This window comes from Musca vetustissima, unplaced genomic scaffold, assembly GCF_032173495.1.
Source record: "Musca vetustissima isolate MV318-11 ecotype Yass unplaced genomic scaffold, APGP_CSIRO_Mvet_v1 utg30574, whole genome shotgun sequence".
NCBI classification, from domain to species: Eukaryota; Metazoa; Arthropoda; class Insecta; order Diptera; family Muscidae; genus Musca; species Musca vetustissima.
The window spans coordinates 16,573-39,259 of record NW_026875383.1 but is presented as its reverse complement, the minus strand read 5'-3'; the positions used below and the strand labels follow the sequence as shown (position 1 = coordinate 39,259).

The 22,687-nt window shown below is 34.9% G+C and overlaps 3 protein-coding genes across 3 annotated transcripts; 2 read left to right on the top strand and 1 right to left on the bottom strand.

Moving 5' to 3' along the window:
• The first annotated feature begins 6,088 nt into the window (after positions 1-6,088).
• LOC133337825 (neprilysin-4-like) lies at positions 6,089-8,149 on the top strand. The gene has a single exon (XM_061546029.1). It carries the CDS (start codon positions 6,089-6,091, stop codon positions 8,147-8,149), a length of 2,061 nt encoding a protein of 686 aa, XP_061402013.1.
• Positions 8,150-17,178: 9,029 nt separating this feature from the next.
• Positions 17,179-19,221, top strand: LOC133337824 (neprilysin-4-like). The gene has a single exon (XM_061546028.1). The coding sequence runs from the start codon at positions 17,179-17,181 to the stop codon at positions 19,219-19,221; it is 2,043 nt and encodes a 680-aa protein (XP_061402012.1).
• A 1,859-nt stretch (positions 19,222-21,080) lies between these two features.
• LOC133337826 (nuclear transcription factor Y subunit beta-like) lies at positions 21,081-22,067 on the bottom strand. The gene has a single exon (XM_061546030.1). The coding sequence runs from the start codon at positions 22,065-22,067 to the stop codon at positions 21,081-21,083; it is 987 nt and encodes a 328-aa protein (XP_061402014.1).
• Positions 22,068-22,687: the final 620 nt, after the last annotated feature.

Below are 22,687 nucleotides of genomic sequence, written 5' to 3'. Positions count from 1 at the left end.
ACTTTACTTCATCTCTCCAAACACCTGCTTTCCTTACTGCAATTTTACGATTACTGAAGGCTACTTTCAACTGCCATTTATTCCTCATCCTGAAGAGCATATCATCCATGACTGAGATACTTAGAGTGCGTGGTTACCAATCATCTATGACAGAAATACTGTGATTATCAACCTTGCGGTCTTACCCCACGGTACTGTAAACCCCAGTTAATACAAATCGTCAACCAACGCCCCCATATAAAAATGCAGATACCAATCGATCACACATATTCGAACGAGATCGCTTCCTTGGATGTGGAGCGGGCGGAGCCCATCTAAAACTCCTGTCTTTCTATGTGCCAGGCAACCGGTTATAATGCAACTCCAAATGGAGCCGAAACTCCACACTCGATTTAGGTATAACCCACCTCCAGCTTCCCGAATTGTCAACACCAACTGGATGTCAGGCTATATCTGCAGACCTAGTGGCCCTGACACCCGTCCTACCTAAACCTTAGATCAAGTTCATAGCCGAAACTATCACCAGTAAAACTTCAGACAGTTCGAGACTGGTCGCCCACAGAATATAGTGTCTGCCCAGCTTAAAAGTCAAAGCTACTACCATTAGAACTAATATTTACAGTCATTGCATGACATGTCGACGGAAAGAATACGACCCAGCAGAAGGTGCTGGCATCCCTTCCAACATTCGCTGCAGATGCTGTCTAGATGACAAATGATCCTCAAAAGTTGAACTCATCTAACAACTACTGGAGACCCTCTGCCAATTTAATTTCTCTACGTTAATTTTTGAGAGCCACGTGAACCTCTGAAGGTGATAGCCATTAAAGGGGATGCTCCACTACTTCAAATAAAACGTGCCTTCCAACTATTCCGTCAACCGAGTAGCTTCCTTGTAGACAGCCTTGTGGATTGCCTACTGAAATGGGGTTAGGATTTCAATGCCCTCTGCGAAAAGCTTTCGCAATATCGCTGCAGTTTTAGATTCTCTCTGTCCTTCTCTTGGTAGAGCACGGAAAAAAGAGTTGAAGAGTGCAATGACGTGTATCGTCAGGACATCTGACTCCGTTCACTCAACAATTGCCACGTTGCCTCTTCTTATTTTTTTCCAGGTTGGAAATGATCTTTTTGAATGACCTGTTCTAATTAACTCAATTCACTTTTGAGTGGCACAAATCGATTAATAACGCCCATTTATGCCACGTATTTTACTATTAGGTACATATGAACGGGCTATATACCGTACACATGTACGATATTTATGATTCCACTTATTTATGGTTGCTATTATAAATTTAAAACAAAGGTCATAAATGAGGCTTCTGTAAAAATCATAGCTAACGGAAAAACAAAAACCAGTAACAATTTAAATTTGATTGGAAAGGGGTAGCTATCATAACAGAACCCAATAGGATCATCAGGCATACTGGACTATGTGCTTTACAACTAATTTTAATAATTCATTTAACTTTGGTGGTGGTTGTGGCTATTGCAGCGAATTGAACTAGTTGTACGGAGGAAACGGAACTAGTACCGATCGTTCCCTTTGCGAAATAGTTTCCCTGAACTATTTCCTTTTTTATCGAATTGTCAGGTTACATCACATCATCCAACCAATTAATTACAGAATTTTAAGTAACAAGTAACAATATGCAAAAACGATTTTATAATTTTTGTACTCTTCTCCATACATAAAATAATTTCTAAATACATTCTATCATAGAAATTTCAGGTTAACACCACCGCTGATGTGGGTTATAAATTTCCAAATAATTTTAATTTCAGTGTACAACAATTCACAGAAATTCAATGCACAGAATTCATGTCGCCCCTCTAGTCTATGCCAAATGTTACATGTGGACATAAACACGGTATGTTCCTCCTCCCTCATCGTTCTACATATCTTTAGTGGTTATCAAAAGACATGAACAAATATTTGCATTTATGTCGTGCCCAGTTGACAGATGTCTGTCAGTTCTGTTTTAACTGAATGGGATGCATTCATATGTTGTTGCTGTTAATATGGTTTATTCGCTTCGATGTTTGTTGCAGTTGCTGTGTCTGTCCCTTTAGCTGCTTACTCGTCGTCGTTGCAGCAAATATTTATAATAAGTATCCGTGTGTGTTCGAACGCGTTTGTTTGCATAATGTTGCCCTTAGGTTATTATCTTACATGTTGTTGCTGCTGTGCTGTTCAACTTCAAAACCTAGTTCCATGTTCTCAAAAAAATAAAAACCACAAAAGAATGTTGCAAATGACTTTTACATGAATTGTTCCCCTTCAACGTTCGTTGACCGGCTTTTTAGGTTTTAAATAAAAATATTCGAATTATGTGGAATTTTTTGTTTTTCATTGGAAATTGTTATTAAAAAGGCAGGAGATAATTATTAATTATAATCCCTAAATATACATTTTTATTATATATGACACTTAAAAGAAACAAATATAAATTTAAATCTAAATCGAATTTTGTGGAAAAAATGGAAAAAAATGACATGGAAACAGTGGAGAGAAAATCTAACCCGGAATATTTATATTTATGAAATTCAATCCTTCTAATTGGAATATGTAGTACGATATCAGAAAACATTTGAGTTGGGTCGTTGCAGAACGAACTAGTTCAAAAGAACTATTCCGCAAAAGGAACGATAGGTACTAAGTCCGACTCTATCGTTCATCTAGTTCCATTTGCACTAGTCGTACCCATTTTCCACACACAACGAGTCAAAACCAATACAGGTTTTGATTACAATTATGCTAAAAAAATTTAATTCTCACTGAACTATCTTATTTTAGTTCAATCGTTCATTTATATCTCTTAGACCGAATCAACTGAAGTATACCAATCAATGATATGACTAAAGAGAACTTCAGAATCATTTGAATGACCTAGTTCTTGTTGGGAGCGGTATAACGATAACTCAAGTTGGGTTGTTCAGAATCGAACTAGTTCAACACTAATCCCCGCACCGGAAAAGTTCAAACCGCTTCAGGAACGATATGATTTGAATGGACTAGTTCCTTTTGCGCAGCGGAACAAAAAAGAGTGAATCCCTCTCAGGAACGATATTACCGAACTCTAGGGTTGTTCCGGAACAAACGTGTTTAAAAGAAATATTCTACGCAAAGATAGTCAGGAACGATCGGCACTATGTCTGGCTATTATGCACATCAAGTTTCTTTTGCTGCAGTCTTTCCTTTTCTCGTTTTCGTTCACCTAATTCCGTTTTTAAATCGTTCATCTAGATCATCCCAATGAGCTGAGGTATATAAATGAACGATTAAACTAAAAGGAACTAGGTAACTAAACGAGTGGCCTAGTTCATTTTACGGAGCTAGTTAAAAGAGATCGAACCGTTTCAGGAACGAGTTTGGTCAACTCTATAAGTAATAAATATTTATGAACTATATAAAGAAATTCCGAATTTATAACAAACAATTTCTCCTTTACGCCGTGTTCTGTAAGTAGATGAAATTTATGTGGGTATCCACAATTTTGTGTTAATTTTCGAAGTTATAACAAACAATTTCTCCTTTACGCCGTGTTCTGTAAGTAGATGAAATTTATGTGGGTATCCACAATTTTGTGTTAATTTTCGTATGATGTGACGTTCCAAAACGAACTAGTTCAATGAAACTATTCAGCAAAAGGAACGATCGCAACTATGTCTGGCTCTTTCGTCTGTACAGTTTCTTTTGCTCCAATCGTTCATTTTCAGTTCAACGATTCACACTTTTGTCTACACTTTCGTATGTTTTGACATTCCGAAACGAACTAGTTCATATGAACTATTCAGCAAAAGGAACGATCGAAACTTTATCTAGTTCCTTTTGCTCCCATCGTTGATTTCCAAATCATACTTATCGTTGTATTTTAAACATATACCAAAATTACATTAAGCAAATTTACTTGCCGCAATTCTAAGTTTATGAGCGAGAGTGATAAGGGATTGCCATTCCGCTCAACTCTCGCACCTACAAAATACAAAAGTGAGGCAATTGCACTTGAGTAATTTAAATCCGAACATAGTAACATATAACAATTCGACAATTTCGTCTTGACTTTTGTAGGTTTTGACTTTCCGAAACGAACTATTTCAATGCAACTATTCAGCAAAAGGAACGATCGGAACTTCATCTTGCTCTTTCGATTTTCTGCCTCTTTTTGTCAGTTCTGTAAACATGATTTTCTTTCTTTATTAACGAGGTCTACAATATATTTCTCGCCAAGCAATGGAATATTTATAATCAAACACGTTTTTCATATATTTTTAGTAAACAACAACAATTCGACAATGTCTTAACTTTCATATTTTGTGTCATTCAGACTCAGACAAGTTCGAAGAAACTCTTCAGCAAGAGTTCTACTACATATATCAAAAAAAAGAAAAGGGACGATCGGAACGATATCTGGCACGGTTGTTTATTCAGTTCTCAGATCATATACTAAAATCAGTTTTGGGTTTCAATGAATGTCTACTACATATATTTCTGGTTCTACTACATATATTTCTGGTCAAAGGAGCTTCAGATCGCTCAAACAGCATCTTTTGGTTACGAAAATCGACGATCGTATAGCTCATCTCGGAAGAGAACTAACTAAAAACATTACATGAATGAACTTTCGGCCTAACGATGAATAAACTACAAATAATTCAGATTGAGCTCGGGCTGGGATTTGAACACTGGTTCCTATGACATCACAAATGTTCAAAATCGCCTCAACATCTTGCACAAAAAGAGATTTATGGTTGGAAAGAGACTAATCTAGGTTGTATGGAAGAAAAGTACCTCACTATTTGAAAAATCTGTTCTGAAGAAGGACATTCTGGTGAGATGACAAATGTCGAAAACCTTGACACGTTTCAAATTACTTCGCAGATGTAATTTCGCAATGAATTTAATATAAATTTCGTTTTTCGAATTTCTCGCAAAGAAATTGTGGTGACTTAGACTAGGCCTCCTGCATTTTTCATATGAAGTAGTCGGCAAGTTTTGCCGAAGAAACAAGGCGACCATTAGCTTCGAGGTGCTCCTTTCCGGCCAGATGTTCATGCAATGAATGCAGATGGAAGAAATGTGCAAGGAATTTTATAAATTCATTAATGGCATCAATGTTCTGGAGTTTTTGAACGATATTCACACGAGCGTTGTGTATGAGCGATTGAATTCATTGAACCAGCATTAACCCGTTCTAAAGGATGGTGCTTAATAGCTATAGAAAGGTTTAACTTAATCGATGCACACTTGTCGTGATAATTTCAATTTTTTTTACCAATAGAGGTTTCAAGATAATGTAAGCAACACAACAAATGATCGTACGTCGAATGCTACTGAGGACGTTATTGTTAAAAATGGTTTAAATTTGTTATACCCTTAGCCTTGTGACTAATGAAGGAATGTACACATTGCTCCGATAAAAATTTGCCTCATCGAAATATCGTTTATTTGGGTCTACTTCGTTTCAGACAATTTGGAGTCAATGTGCACCTGTCTGTCCATTACCTCCACTACAAATGTTCTGTATTTAGAAAACTTTAAATATCATATGAAGCGAACGGAATATCCAATTTAATCCATATTTGACACATCGCAATATTTTCACCAGAACTAGATCAAGTCTGAACATTTTTAACATTTGAAAAAATACATTTGAATCTAATGGAGCATCCGATATGATCCGCTTCTTTCCGACACTGTATACTTTCTATTATTTCAACGCAATAGCCAGAGTCATTAATGGGTTAATACGCAAAATAAATATTAAACACATGAGCGTATGCCTGGTATTTGACATTGCTTCAGTTTACGCATAACCTTGGCATAATTTATACAAAACAAAAACAAAACTTCTCAATAATTAAGAGATCTTCTATTGCTCTTCTCTTCGGAGCAGAAATCTGCCCAGAAAAAAGAAAAGAAATGAGTACAGCTCCCCCAAACAAATTCCAATTGATAACCTTTCTTGCGGAATGGAATGTCTGTCTGTCCGAACATGTGTGAAGATAATTTGAGAATTAAACTCTTGCCGAATTTAGTATTGAAATTACGGTGAATGAAAACGGTTTAGACAAAAAACGCAAAATAATGTTACAAAAATGTATATTTGTAATACTGGTGCTGGCAAATTGTATTCTAGTTCGTGCCACAAAATTCGATTATTTTGAAGAAATAAATCCGCAATATAAACAACAATTGCTACGCTATGCAAAATCGGCTGAAATGCGTAATTATATGGATGAATCGGTGGATCCCTGTGATGATTTTCATAAATTTGCCTGTGGCAATTATCAGCGTTTGAATCCACCGAATTACTATCCCTATGTAAATAATCCCTTCGAGAGTATTTCAAATGCCTTGAGTCGTAAAATATCTGCAGTGCTGAAAGATGATTCCGATGCGGACACCTTGGCTGAAATGAAAGTTAAAAACTTCTATGAATCGTGTATGAATGTGGCCATACTGCGCTATACCTATCGCGACAAGTTGATTGACATTATTCAAGAATTTGGTAGAATGCCAGCATTGGGCGGCGAAGAAATGTGGCTGGAATACGAATTCGATTGGTTGGAGACAATTGCGGAAATTGCCCATAAATATGATATACGCATTATATTGGGTTTTGAGGTGAAGGTAGATAGTGCCAATAGTCGGATACATCGTTTGCATTTGACAATGCAAGAATTGCCATTGGGTTCGAAGCTGATATACACTCGGCCGGAACATGAAGTCTATAGGAGAATGCGTAAGCTGAATATTGCCGAATTACTAAAGACCTTGCTGGGGGTGGAAGAAAATCTTGCCAAACAAATTGCCCTTGAAATCTTCGAATTTGAAGTTCTCTTGGCTGTGGGGCGAACCAGTACAAATCGAACATTGTTTACACAAACCCTCCGCACAGCGGATGATATGCAACATAAATATTTTCCTTACTTCGATGTAAAGAAAATGTTGAACATTTTATTGGGATACATACCCACAGCGAAAATCTATGACCTCAATTCTTTCGATGCCGAGAATATTATAGACGCCGTACGCAGCACACCAAAACGCATTGTGGCAAATTATATATTTTTCAATCTATTGGAACATTTTATGCTGATCAAACCCAAAGTGACGGATGAACTGGATCATTTGTGCCTCATGAAAACGAAAAGGTATTTCAGCAGTCTTATGGATGATATGGTCTATCGGAAATATATAACCCCCCGCATGGAAGAAGATGTTCAACAAATGTGGCACACTATTAAGGCCAGCTTTCAACGTGCCTTGGATTCGGTGAGGTTAAGCTGGATGCGGCCGCTAACAAGGTATATGGCCAAGTTGAAATTGGACTCCATGAAATTGGAAATCAACTCTCACAAAGATATCGATTTTGATTTGGAATTTCAAAATCTCACCATTAATAAACATGATTTGGTGAGAAATCTAAGAGAGATTTTCATTTGGAAAGCCAATCAGACAAGACTGAGATTAAGGGAAGAGCCACGACCCCACTATGAAGCGGTAATGTCATTTTCCCCTGCCTATATTTTAACCGAAAATCTCATCAAAGTACCCGTGGCCATGCTGCAACCCTATTACCTTTGGTCCGATTCATATCCAAATGCTTTGAAATTTGCCACCTTGGGGTTTTTTATCTCCCACGAAGTCATACATGCCTTTGATGAGGAGGGTCGGATGTTCGATGCCAATGGCAATAATCGTCAATGGTGGGATTTCTATACTCAGGAGCATTTTATCCGCGGTACCCAATGTTTTCGCAAACAATATCATTCATACATCCACAATGGACGACATTTATCCGAAATTGTTTCGCAGTCGGAAAATATTGCCGATAATGGTGGCATCCGTTTGGCCTTTGAAGCCTACACCGATTGGTATCATCGTTCTCGGTTAAATATTGAAATGGAAATGTTACCACGTTTTAATTTCACTGGAAAGCAGCTATTTTTCATTTCATATGCCCAGCTATGGTGTAGTTCAACGCATCCGATGTTAAGTAATTATGTAACAACAATTGATGAACATGTTCCCGACAGATTTCGTGTTATTGGTCCCCTTTCGAATTTCGTTGAATTTTCTAAAGAATTTTCATGTAATTTAGCGAGTCCCATGAATCCATATGATAAGTGTATTATATATTAAGGTATATTATTTTAGCGAAGATTCATAATTAATTTAACCCATCACTATTTTGTAGGAATGTGTTTTTAATGTTATGTATTTTATTATTTGTAATAAAAAATTAATATTTAAAACTTTTTGAATTTTGTACCTTTTTGTAAGGAATGGCGAACCATGAACCTCTACTATAATTAAAACTAGTAATTTTGTAAATATTTATAACCTATGTTCCCCAGGAATCAATAATATGTCTCACTAAAATATCAGTTGACCGAAATGCGTTTCAGACACTTTGAATTTATGTAGCAATTTCCGTCTGTCTGTCAAAGGAAGTAGCTGATTTTTTATAAACTTCTTCTAAACAGCAAAATATAATTCGTACATTATATGAAATATGTCCGGATTTCTAAATTTTAAGAATGCAATTCATAAAACTCAAAATACTGCTTTCTTGTAAGAGAGAGAAATTAGTCTATGGAAACTCTTTGTCGTTATAATTTTTTTATGGTTTTATGTTTTCTTACTTCGTTAACAATTCGGTTAGGATTGGTGGTCGTATCAACACTTGTTTGTTACATTGTATTTGATATTTTTATCGAAATAATTTGGAAAATACATATGCGAATTTTGTAACACAATGCAGTAACAGTGTCTAAAATAAAGAAATAATGGAAAGCAAAATTAAAGCCAAGACAGCGATTTTAGCCAACGCACTGTAGGTCAAATGACCGATTTTTCTGTGCAAAATTGAAAAAAATCAAAGTGTTGTTCTTCACGAGTTGTTGTTGTTTTTGTATTTAGAACACTCTAAAATAGAGACACGTGATATTTATTAATGCTAAATATAAAGTATCGTTACATAGCTGGCCGTGCAAGTCGCTCAATACAATTTATTCTATAAATATGCTTATATTTCTGTGGGGCTTAGTCAACTTTGAGTGCGTATTATTTCGATTGTGTTTACAATAATTAATTAGTGTAAAATGGAAAATATAGATACAAGTGAGCATATTTATATTAAATCGAAACATTTTTATGTTTGCGACACTATACTTGAAAATAACCCTTTAGTCTAAGAAGACTTTAAAAAGTTAAAGTAATTTGATAGATTGACTTTCAGTAAGCTATTAAAAAATGACCAAATATGACCTCTTTGAAATTTTGCACATAAATTAAGTGATAAGTAATGAGTCAATTTAAATTTATTTCAAGTTGCGAATTTTTGCGTTTTGCGAGTAATGCCCCTTTTATCTAGGCAACCTCCGTATATATAGACAACCAGTAAGGAAAGATCAAAAGTCAGACTGGGCCGACTATATGATACCCTTTACCACTTTGTGTACAAACAAAAAATTATAATGTGAACAATATCCTGTTGATAGAAGAGACATACCATCTTTGGATGATCATTAACATGGAATCGGGTAAAAAACAAATGTGATCTACACAGATATTTGAGCCAATAAAAACCATACACATGACATTCTGAAGTCTATAAGAAAATTGCATGCCAATCGCATAAATATTGAAAGTTTGATGCACCATTTACCTAAAATCTCAATATGGACCGGTTTCAAGGAAAACTTCATAAATGTCAAACTGGACGGAATTCAATACGCTGTGCAAAATTTCGTTTAAATCGGACCATTATTGGGAGTTTGGTGCACCATTTACATAAAATCGGACGAAACTATATGTATGTGAGCTGTATATAAATCTGGACCGATTTCAACAAAACTTCACAGATGTAAAACTCGGCTAAATTCCGTACACTGTGAAAAATTTTGTCCCAATCGGGCAGACATTTTCAGTTTGGTGCACCATTTACCTAAAATCGGACGAAACTATATATGTGAGCTATATCTAAATCAAAACGATTCCAACAAAACTTCGCATACATCAATCTGGACATAATTCAATACTCTGTGTAAAATTTTGTCTCAATCGGACCAATATTGGCAGTATGGTGCTCTATTTACATAAAATCGGACGAAACTATATATGGGAGCTCTATCTAAAACTGAACCGATTTCAACAAAACTTGACACAAATCAATCTGCACCTAATTCAATACTCTGTGCAAAATTTTGTCTAAATCCGACTAATATTGGCATTATGGTGCACCATTTACATAAAATCGGACGAAAATATATATGGGAGCTATATCCAAATCTGAAGAGATTTCTTCCAAATTCAACAAAAACGATTCAAGTAACACAAAAAAAAATAAGTTGGGCCAAATTTCATAACGAATACTATTATTTTGTTGTCGCTATTAATTTTGCACAGAAAATGTGGTCATTTGACTTATAGTGCAACGGTAGAGTTGGGTAGTTCCGGAACGAACTAGTTCATTGGAACTATTCCGAGAAAGGAACGATCGGAACTAGTTCCAACTCTTTAATTAATATAGTTCCTTTTCTGATCTCGTTCCTTTTTTGATATCGTTCTTTTTTCTGATCTCAGAACAAAGGAACTATAAAGAGCGAATGAACTCCATACAGTTCCTACATATGGAGCAAAGGAACTATAAACGGAACAGTTACAAAACTAACAACCACTAAGTGAGGAAGAAACGGAGTATACCAAAACATAACACTACCGAACAATGAGGGACGGTGGTGTTTTTTTCTTGGGAGGAATACATTTGTTTTCATTACTTTTATTCTTTTATTTTATTCAGATAAAAACGTCAATAAGTTTGATCGGGCCAAACTACGCACAGTGACACGACCGCGGCCAAAAATTGTCAAAACCAACTTCCTCAGAGGACAAATTTATTGATGAAAATTGACAGAAAATACTCCAATTAGAATAAATATGAAATTCGGTATTGATACGTCAAGTAGATTTGTCTATACAAGGGTTCAAATCTGATAATTGTTGACAAACTGCTTTTTCACATTTTCTTTTCGAAAAATGGGTACATTTTTCTCATGTTAAAATCTTTGGATATTTAAATTAATGGTTACTATAAAATTGTTTATTGTGGTTGCATGGGTTGTTAAAAAATAGGATTCACTGTTGTTTTTATGTAAATAGAGACGACACGGTGTTTACAGCTATCCACACTACAGAAAAGTTTTCGTTCGTGGCATTGGAGATGTATAGTACCTTTGGAGTGACATTCATAAGATGCTACATATCACCAAATCTTGGTCCGATCCAATTTTTTGTCGCTTGCTCTTTAGGCTAATAATAAGCACTTGTACCAAATTTAATCTACGATATCCCCTTCTATTTTTGGCCGCTGTTAATATGAACCTGCGACATTGTGCTACGTAGGCAGATGCAGAGTGCCAGCTGGAAGCATTGCGATATAGATATCAAAACATGTAGTTTTTATACCCTCCGCCTTATGGCTAATGAGGGTATATACACTTCCCTATGTACCTCATCACACTATGGGCTTTAGACCCCATGTTTCTTTGGACCAAATCCGTTTCAGAAAATTTGATGTCGAATTACGTATGTCTTTCCTTCTGGCCGGCTGTTGCTCTCTATAAATCCCGAAAAGAGTAACCGATTTCAACCAAACTTTGCGCACCGCACCAAAAAATGGTAAAAATTATGCAAATAAATTGAGGTTGAAAAGGGTGAAATTTCGCAGTAAAACAAATTGTTTGCTGTTTTTTGTTTGGTGCATTCAGTTTTGAGTTACAGGGTGTTAAAAATAGAAGTGAACAAAGAGAAAATTCGGGTACATTTTACAGTTTTTCTTTGACAAAGGCGAAAATGCAAGGCAAGCGGCTAAAATTATGAATGGTGTTTATGGGTCCGATACTGTAACAGCCAATTATGTGCAATTTTGGTTTCGTATATTCCGTTCAGGAATTTTTGATGTTAAAGATGCACCTCGCACAGGTAGGCCGGTCGCCGAAAATTTCGATAAAATCGGAGGAATGATCGAAGTTGACCGGCATGACCATGCTGTTTATTCCTGCTAAACAAAAATACAACGATTTTCATGATTCAAAAACCATGTTTTGGAGTCTCAATAGTCTCAATAACTTATTATTATTCATGGTACAGATTTATTGGTGCATATCGTAATATTTTTACAAAACCTAGATTAAGTCTGATTACTGAATTTATCGGTCTATTTCTATTAACACCTGCAAATGTAAACATTCTGAAAATTTGGAAATAGTATGTGAATCTTATGAAGTAGCAGGTTTGATCCTTCAAAAAAAAAATCGCAATATTTTTACGAACCAAGGTCAAGACAAGAAGCAAATGGGATTTGGTAAAAACATATATATAACATAAACCGAATGATGGATCATGTTCTTGGAGCAATATAAACTTGTTACAGTTGAGAGTCAATTCAATAATTTATGCACCTTTTGTGTCAATTTGTCAGGCAATTTCGTTCGATTTCATGTAAATAGTGTACAGAAGAATCGTACACTATTTACATGAAATCGAACGAAATTATACATGGGGTAAAATCTAAATCTTAACCGAATTAGAGCAAACTTATAACTCTATCCAGCAAGCTAAGCTAATTTTCGTGTCAATTGGTCAGACTTATGTGTTTTCGGGTGCAATTAACATAAAATCGCTGCAAAATTTTTATGGTAACTCGAAATGTCAACCAATTCTCTTAGATCAGCCGTGCCAAATTCAATCTTGTTTCCAACTTGTATGTTTAATACACATGAACAAAGCCATAGGCATGGAAACAGAAAAATTATGCAAGGACACAAAATTAAAACCGCTCCGATTGTAAAAAATATGCCTTGGACCTTCACAATACTTTAAATGTGCAAGACCTATGTATGGGGTCTTATAACAAAATGTTGACCTATACTGCAATTTTTTTCTAAGAAACCGTTTTCCCCCACTAAGAACCCGTAAGTCAAATTACTATCACTACAGTAGTACTAAATCATTCAAAATACATCAAATGGGGTAGGGACCTTTACATTGGAGCTATGTCAAAACAAGGATCTATGTAGATATTTTTTGCAGCGGTTACAATCTTCGAAATACACACAATGGAGAGGTGTCGTTATATGAGAACTAAATTACACCATGGACTATAACCCATTTTCAATACCAAATATCGTTTTCCAAGCTTTAATTTTTGGATCTATATCCTGATTTAAAAAAATAACTGATTCAAAAAATACTTTATGGTGTATCCTACTAATATTTCGTAGTGGTTGGGAAGATTATACAACTCATAAAACAGAGTAACCGGTTATAAAACCTTTTTTAAAATCCTAGCAAAAAACACCAACAAAAGAAGCATCCTTTGCTCATGCGGCAGGATAAAAATTCATTTTGTAATAAAAATTATATTCTTATTCGCAGACAACAACAACGAAAACAACTTGCAAATAGGCAATAACAGCTCTAAACTAATTCTCAAGGAGGCCTTCTGTCTACATGGATACGATGTTTCTTTTACGTTGTTCTAAAATGATTTTTTTCTTTTATTTTTTGTTCTATGGTTTCATCAACAAAATTTTAATCTTTTTCTTTAATTTTATCTTGTTATCCTGTTGTTCAAGCGCTTCAAGGTTAAACAACCCAAAAAACATATTCTTGAAAAAGAAAAACAACAAAGATTTTCCTTTTTTGTGTGCGGTGTTATATTCAACACCAACAACAAAATCTTTATAAAAACCCTAAATATCTACGTCCTTGTGAAAACCAACAAATAAAATATTTAAATCGTGCATTTTATAGCCGTGTTGAGAGATGAGAAATTGTTTTCATATTTGGCTTGCGGCATTTTCACTCTATGAGTAGGGATTGTTATTCTTTTTTATCTATTTTTTAATTATAGAATTAAAATGTAACAATATTTTCAAATTTGTTATCATAAATCTTAAGCAAAAGCCAATAAGTGATGTGAGGAGATATTTGAAGTTAAACTTCTTTGATAGTCATTGAAAAAATATTCTTTTAAATATCCACGCCTTGGCTGACCCTCGAAAAAATATTCTTCAAAAAATCCACGCCTTGGCTGACCCTTGAAAAAATATTCTTTAAGAAATCCACACTCTGAATACCCCTTTGAAAAAATATTCTTTAAAAAATCCACGCTCTGAATACACCTTGAAAAAATATTCTTCAAAAAATCCACGCTCTGAATACCCCTTGAAAAAATATTCTTCAAAAAATCCACGTATTGGCTGACCCTTGAAAAATATTCTTTAAAAAATCCACGCTCTGAATACACATTGAAAAAATATCCTTTAAAAAAAAATCCACGCCTTAGCTAGTCCTTGAAAAAATATCCTTTAAAAAATCCACGCCTTAGCTAGTCCTTGAAAAAATATCCTTTAAAAAATCCACGCCTTAGCTAGTCCTTGAAAAAATATCCTTTAAAAAATCCACGCCTTAGCTAGTCCTTGAAAAAATATCCTTTAAAAAATCCACGCCTTAGCTAGTCCTTGAAAAAATATCCTTTAAAAAATCCACGCCTTAGCTAGTCCTTGAAAAAATATCCTTTAAAAAATCCACGCCTTAGCTAGTCCTTGAAAAAATATCCTTTAAAAAATCCACGCCTTAGCTAGTCCTTGAAAAAATATCCTTTAAAAAATCCACGCCTTAGCTGTCCTTGAAAAAATATTCTTTAAAAAATCCACGCCTTAGCTAGTCCTTGAAAAAATATCCTTTAAAAAATCCACGCCTTAGCTAGTCCTTGAAAAAATATCCTTTAAAAAATCCACGCCTTAGCTAGTCCTTGAAAAAATATCCTTTAAAAAATCCACGCCTTAGCTAGTCCTTGAAAAAATATCCTTTAAAAAATCCACGCCTTAGCTAGTCCTTGAAAAAATATCCTTTAAAAAATCCACGCCTTAGCTAGTCCTTGAAAAAATATCCTTTAAAAAATCCACGCCTTAGCTAGTCCTTGAAAAAATATCCTTTAAAAAATCCACGCCTTAGCTAGTCCTTGAAAAAATATCCTTTAAAAAATCCACGCCTTAGCTAGTCCTTGAAAAAATATCCTTTAAAAAATCCACGCCTTAGCTAGTCCTTGAAAAAATATCCTTTAAAAAATCCACGCCTTAGCTAGTCCTTGAAAAAATATCCTTTAAAAAATCCACGCCTTAGCTAGTCCTTGAAAAAATATCCTTTAAAAAATCCACGCCTTAGCTAGTCCTTGAAAAAATATCCTTTAAAAAATCCACGCCTTAGCTAGTCCTTGAAAAAATATCCTTTAAAAAATCCACGCCTTAGCTAGTCCTTGAAAAAATATCCTTTAAAAAATCCACGCCTTAGCTAGTCCTTGAAAAAATATCCTTTAAAAAATCCACGCCTTAGCTAGTCCTTGAAAAAATATCCTTTAAAAAATCCACGCCTTAGCTAGTCCTTGAAAAAATATCCTTTAAAAAATCCACGCCTTAGCTAGTCCTTGAAAAAATATCCTTTAAAAAATCCACGCCTTAGCTAGTCCTTGAAAAAATATCCTTTAAAAAATCCACGCCTTAGCTAGTCCTTGAAAAAATATCCTTTAAAAAATCCACGCCTTAGCTAGTCCTTGAAAAAATATCCTTTAAAAAATCCACGCCTTAGCTAGTCCTTGAAAAAATATCCTTTAAAAAATCCACGCCTTAGCTAGTCCTTGAAAAAATATCCTTTAAAAAATCCACGCCTTAGCTATTCCTTGAAAAAATATCCTTTAAAAAATCCACGCCTTAGCTAGTCTTTGAAAAAATGTCCTTTAAAAAATCCACGCCTTAACTAGTCTTTGAAAAAATGTCCTTTAAAAAATCCACGCCTTAGCTAGTCCTTGAAAAAATATCCTTTAAAAAATCCACGCCTTAGCTATTCCTTGAAAAATATCCTTTAAAAAATCCACGCCTTAGCTAGTCCTTGAAAAAATATCCTTTAAAAAATCCACGCCTCGGTTGGTCCTGGAAAAAATATCCTTTAAAAAATCCACGTCCTGAAATGTCCTGAAAAAATATCCTTTAAAAAATCCACGCCTTGTTTGGTCCTGAAAAAATATCCTTTAAAAAATCCACGCGCTGAAATGTCCTGAAAAAATATCCTTTAAAAAATCCACGCCTCGGTTGGTCCTGGAAAAAATATCCTTTAAAAAATCCACGCCTTAGCTATTCCTTGAAAAAATATCCTTTAAAAAATCCACGCCTTAGCTAGTCTTTGCAAAAAAATCCTTTAAAAAATCCACGCCTTAACTAGTCTTTGAAAAAATGTCCTTTAAAAAATCCACGCCTTAGCTAGTCCTTGAAAAAATATCCTTTAAAAAATCCACGCCTTAGCTAGTCCTTGAAAAAATATCCTTTAAAAAATCCACGCCTTAGCTATTCCTTGAAAAAATATCCTTTAAAAAATCCACGCCTTAGCTAGTCCTTGAAAAAATATCCTTTAAAAAATCCACGCCTTAGCTAGTCCTTGAAAAAATATCCTTTAAAAAATCCACGCCTTAGCTAGTCCTTGAAAAAATATCCTTTAAAAAATCCACGCCTTAGGTAGTCCTTGAAAAAATATCCTTTAAAATATCCACGCCTTAGCTAGTCCTTGAAAAAATATTCTTTAAAAAATCCACGCCTTAGCAAGTCCTTGAAAAAATATCCTTTAAAAAATCCACACCTGTTATGGTTCTTGAAAAAGTAGTCTTTAAAAATTCACGCCTGTTATGGTCCTTGAAAAAAATATCCTTTAAAAAATCCACGTCTGTTATGGTCCTTAATTTTGTTTAAATACACGCCTGTTATGGTCTTTGAAAAAATATTCTTTAAAAAATATTCGCCTATTAGGGTCTACGAAAAAATAACCTTTAAAAAATCCACGCCCTAGCCAGTCCTTAAAAAAACATTCTGAAAAAAAATCCACCCAGAATTAACCCGGGTTATTTACTGAGCCAATTCTCCATCCCTAGCAGAAGCAACAAATGTTTAGCAAGCAAAAAACAAATGGTGATAACATTGTGAACCCCATGTAGAGATATGATTTGAATTCCACAGATGTTTGCATTGAATGCAAATCAATCTGTATTGGAAAATTTAGTTTAGAATTTAACTTCGAGCGGTGCAGTGTAAACAATAAAAAATTAGATCAAATATATAATGTTAAAACCAATTGCAATATTAATATTAATTTCAATATTAAACCTAACGCAAGCCTTGCCAACAACTAAAAATGCCGACCTAGGAAATCGTTCTCAAAAACTCCGCAATTATATGAATGCAAGTGCAGATCCTTGTGAGAATTTCTATCAATTTGCCTGTGGCAATTGGAAATATCTTCACCCGGCTAGTGAGGATGAACCGCAAAGAGATGCCTTTACAGAGGGTGTTAAATTTTTCTATGGAAAATTGGACAAATTGTTGTCCTCGAAGGAAGAGGGCGCGGGTGCCGAACACTTACCAACAACAGCCAATGAAATAAAATTGAAAAATTTCTACAATTCTTGTCTAAATCAGAAAAATCGAAATCAAAGTGAATATGTGCACCAGCTAAGGGAAATTGCCCAGGAATTTGGTGGAATGCCTTTACTTGAGGAGGAGGAGAATAACCCTTGGCAGGAGAATGAATTTGATTGGCAAACAACCATTGCCAGAATATCGAAGAAATATGGATTTGTCATTATTGTGGGTTATGGGATCATACCCAACCACCATAATGCCTCGGAAAATATGATATATTTGAAAATTCATGAGTTTGAAATTCAAAATGGTTATCTTCAACACCGCGATTCTTATCGTGCAACCATTGTAAAAAACCTGAAAAACTTTTTCAATGTGAATCAAACCAAGGCGGAGGAGTTTGCCCAAGAATATGTGAACTTCGAACAGAAATTATGGCAAGCCAAGGAGCAGGATTCCAAAATGGGAAGTGATTCCATTTCCATTGCTGAGTTGCAGGAGAAATTTGCACCCGATTTTGACATCTATCAGCTAATGAATATTTCATATGGCTCCATACCTCCTAATCTGCAAATCGATATAACCCACTATGTGTCAGAGCTAATCGATATCATGAAGACGACACCAAAACGAATTGTGGCCAATTATATTTTTTATAATCTATTAATGCCGTTCAAATTTAAAACTTCCATCAGTCAGAGGGATTTGGAGCGCCGGTGTATCACGCAAGTTGAACTGTATCTACCCAAGCTTGTGAGTCAATTCTATTATCGCCATTATAATTTGCAGAATTATGAAGTGGCCATATTCGAATTTTGGAATCGCGTAAAGGCCGCCATACGAAAGGCTTTGAATTCAAATAAAATGTCCTGGTTTGATGCAGAGTCGCAAAAATTTGCATTGCGAAAATTAGATACCTTAACAATGGTGATGCCCAACTATCAGGAGTACAACAATTGCAGTGGAGAATATGAGAATGTGGAAATTTCACCCGATGATTTTGTGGAAAATCTAAAAACCCTGATTTCCCTGGAAGCCATTAAAAAGCAAAAATCTCTGTACGAAAAACCGAACTATATTGAAATGGGTCTGGACATGTTCTCACCCACCTATGTGGCCAAATCGAATACGGTCATAATTCCGGTATCCGTTTTACAAAATCCATTCTTTTGGGCCGATGAAAATCCGAACAATTTAAATTATGCCCATCTCGGATTTCTCCTATGTCATGAACTAATGCATGCCTTTACGGCTGTCGGACGTTATTTCGATCATACGGGCAAGCTGACAGGTGAATGGGAAAATGAAGAGGAATTAGAAAAGCGCCAGGATTGTCTATACGATCAATATCACAATTATTCATTTGCTGGTCACAATTTGCCTCAGGATTCAATGCAAAGTGAAAATTCGGCTGACAATGCGGGAGTTTTAATTGCCTATGAAATCTATAATGAATGGTATACCAACTCATCACAATCCAAAGCGGAATTGCAAGGAGAAGTATTCGCGGATTTAAATTATGATGCCAAACAGTTGTTTTTTATTCATTACTCTCAAATGTGGTGTTCGGATATATTTGAAGTTAACACATCGGTGGTAGCTGCCAGTGATGAGCATTCACCCGATGAATTTCGTGCCTTTGTACCCCTAACGAATTTGGAACAATTTGCTCAAGCATTTCAGTGTGCCAAGGGGACACCAATGAATCCCGTAGATAAATGTGAACAATTGTTGTTATTATGAACAAAAATAAAATGTCAATCAAAACGTATTAAATAATATATTTAGTTTTCCTTTAAAAAATCCACGCCTTGAATAGGCCTTGAAAAAATATTCCTTTAAAAAATCCACGCCTTGAATAGACCTTGAAAAAATATTCCTTTAAAAAATCCACGCCTTAAATAGGCCTTGAGAAAATATTCCTTTTTAAAAACCCACGCCTTAAATAGGCCTTGAAAAAATATTCCTTTAAAAAACCCACGCCTTGATAAGTACTTGAAAAATAATATTCCTTTAAAAAAATCCACGCCTTGATAAGGCCTTAAAAAAATATTCCTTTAAAAAATCCACGCCTTGAATAGGCCTTGAAAAAATATTCCTTTAAAAAATCCACGCCTTGTATAGGCCTTGAAAAAATATTCCTTTAAAAAATCCACGCCTTGTATAGGCCTTGAAAAAATATTCCTTTAAAAAATCCACGCGTTGAAAAATATTCCTTTAAAAAAATCCACGAGTTGAAAAATATTCCTTTAAAAAATCCACGCCTTGTATAGGCCTTGAAAAAATATTCCTTTAAAAAAATCCACGCGTTGAAAAATATTCCTTTAAAAAAATCCACGAGTTGAAAAATACTCCTTTAAAAAATCCACGCCTTGAATAGGCCTTGAAAAAATATTCCTTTAAAAAAATCCACGCCTTGAAAAAAATCCACGCGTTGAAAAATATTCCTTTAAAAAAATCCACGCGTTGAAAAATATTCCTTTAAAAAATCCACGCGTTGAAAAATATTCCTTTAAAAAAATCCACGCGTTAAAAAATATTCCTTTAAAAAAATCCACGCGTTGAAAAATATTCCTTTAAAAAAATCCACGCGTTGAAAAATATTCCTTTAAAAAATCCACGCGTTGAAATATATTCCTTTAAAAAAATACACGCTTTGAAAAATATTCCTTTAAAAAATCCACGCCTTGTATAGGCCTTGAAAAAATATTCCTTTAAAAAATCCACGCCTTGAATAGGCCTTGAAAAAATATTCCTTTAAAAAATCCACGCCTTGAATAGGCCTTGAAAAAATATTCCTTTAAAAAAATCCACGCCTTGAAAAAAATCCACGCGTTGAAAAATATTCCTTTAAAAAAATCCACGCGTTGAAAAATATTCCTGTAAAAAATCCACGCGTTGAAAAATATTCCTTTAAAAAAATCCACGCGTTGAAAAATATTCCTTTAAAAAAATCCACGCGTTGAAAAATATTCCTTTAAAAAAATCCACGCGTTGAAAAATATTCCTTTAAAAAATCCACGCGTTGAAATATATTCCTTTAAAAAAATACACGCTTTGAAAAATATTCCTTTAAAAAATCCACGCCTTGAATAGGCCTTGAAAAAATATTCCTTTAAAAAATCCACGCCTTGGATAGGCCTTGAAAAAATATTCTTTAAAAAATCCACGCCTTGAATAGGCCTTGAAAAAGTATTCTTTAAAAATCCACGCTATGGATAGGCCTTGAAAAAATATTCTTTAAAAAATCCACGCCTTGTATAGGCCTTGAAAAAATATTCTTTAAAAAATCCACGCCTTGTATAGGCCTTGAAAAAATATTCCTTTAAAAAATCCACGCCTTGTATAGGCCTTGAAAAAATATTCCTTTAAAAAATCCACGCCTTGTATAGGCCTTGAAAAAATATTCCTTAAATAAAATCCACGCCTTGAATAGGCCTTGAAAAAATATTCCTTAAATAAAATCCACGCCTTGAATATGCCTTGAAAAAATATTCCTTTAAAAAAATGCACACCTTGAAAAAATATTCCTTTAAAAAAATCCACGCCTTGAATAGGCCTTGAAAAAATTCCTTTAAAAAATGACAAAAATCTTTTTTCACTTACCTTATATAAACAATTTCATTGTTGTTGTTGGACTGCCTTTGCCAACCAGGTGCCAGATTTGGTTTTACATCCAATTGATGACTGCTATCCTTGGTGGATTTTGTTAATTCATAGCTGAACGACGAATCTTTTGAAGTTTTATTTGGCAAATCAGCTACATTCTTGTTGTTATTATTATTGTTGCTGTGGTCATTAGTTTTGCTCAGCGTGTCGGCAGAAGCGGAATTAGGAAGTTGCCTGGTATTATTATCACTGGCAGCAACCGAATTTAATTGCACATTACTGAAATTGGAAGTTGTAGTCAGAGTCGTTGAGGGCAACATTGTTTTGGTTGGTGCAACAATTTTTGGTAAACTTTGTTGTTGCAATTGCAACTGTGGTTGTTGGGTTTTATGATTAACAACAATTGTCGGTTGCTTTCGCGTATTTTGCAGCTGCTGATATTGTTGACTCCATGTAATTGTGTTGCTAACACTAATGGTGTTGCTGACCGCTGACGAAGAGGAGTTGTTGCTGCTACCACTGCTGTTGCTGCTACTAGTCGTGATAAATCGATTTGGTTGGCTATGCAACTGTGGCGGTGGTGTCATAAAATTTTGACAAGGCATCATGTTGCTGGCAAATTGATTGTGCAACATTTGTTGTTGTTGTTGCGGTTGTGCAATTTGATAGTTTTGCTGCTGTTGCGGCTGCTGCAACAGTGTTGTTGGTTGCATACCAAACGTTTGATTGGGCTGTTGCTGCTGACTTTGCTGTTGCAGAAAGTTGGCATGTTGTTGCTGCTGTTTCATGGCATATTGTTGCATCAGATGTTGTTGCTGTTGCAAATTGTGTATTTGTGGCTGTGACTGGATTTGTACATTTCTAGTTAGGCCAGCACCACCGCCATTTGGCAACGTTGTATTCGTTTTGTGTTGCACTACATCTGTAGACGACTGCTGTTGTTGCTGCTGTGATTGAAGACCAGCGCTTGTGGCAGCCATTTTAAAAAATACGATTTATAATTCCAGGAACAGCTTAGCTGTTGTGTCCTGAAAGAAGAAAATTTGAATGTTGAAAAAAAATTGAAACTTTCAGAAAGAAAAATTATTTTTTTGTAAAAAAAATATTTTGAATGAAAATGTTGGGCAAATGTCAAAAACCGGCAAGTAGAATTTTTTTAAAGGTTTTTTTTTTTAATTCAAAGGAATATTTTTAAAGGACATGTGGACCTACAAGGCGTGGACTCTTTAAAGAAATATTGTTAAAGGACATGTGGAGCTAAAAGGCGTGGATTTTTTAAGGGAATATTTTTAAAGGACACGTGGAGCTGAAAGGCATGAATTTTTAAGGGAATATTTTTAAAGGACATGTGGAGCTGAAAGGCGTGAATTTTTAAGGGAATATTTTTAGGCGTGGAGAAAATTCAGACCTAAAAGGCGTAAATTTTTAAGGGAATATTATTAAAGGACATGTGGAGGAGCTAAAGTAGTGGATTTTTTAGAGTTTTTTAAGGATATGAGGACCTAAAAGGCGTGGATTTTTAAAGGACATGTAGGTCGACATGGCGCGGTTTTAAGGATTATTTTTAAGGACAAGTGGAATTAAAAGTCGCGGATTTATT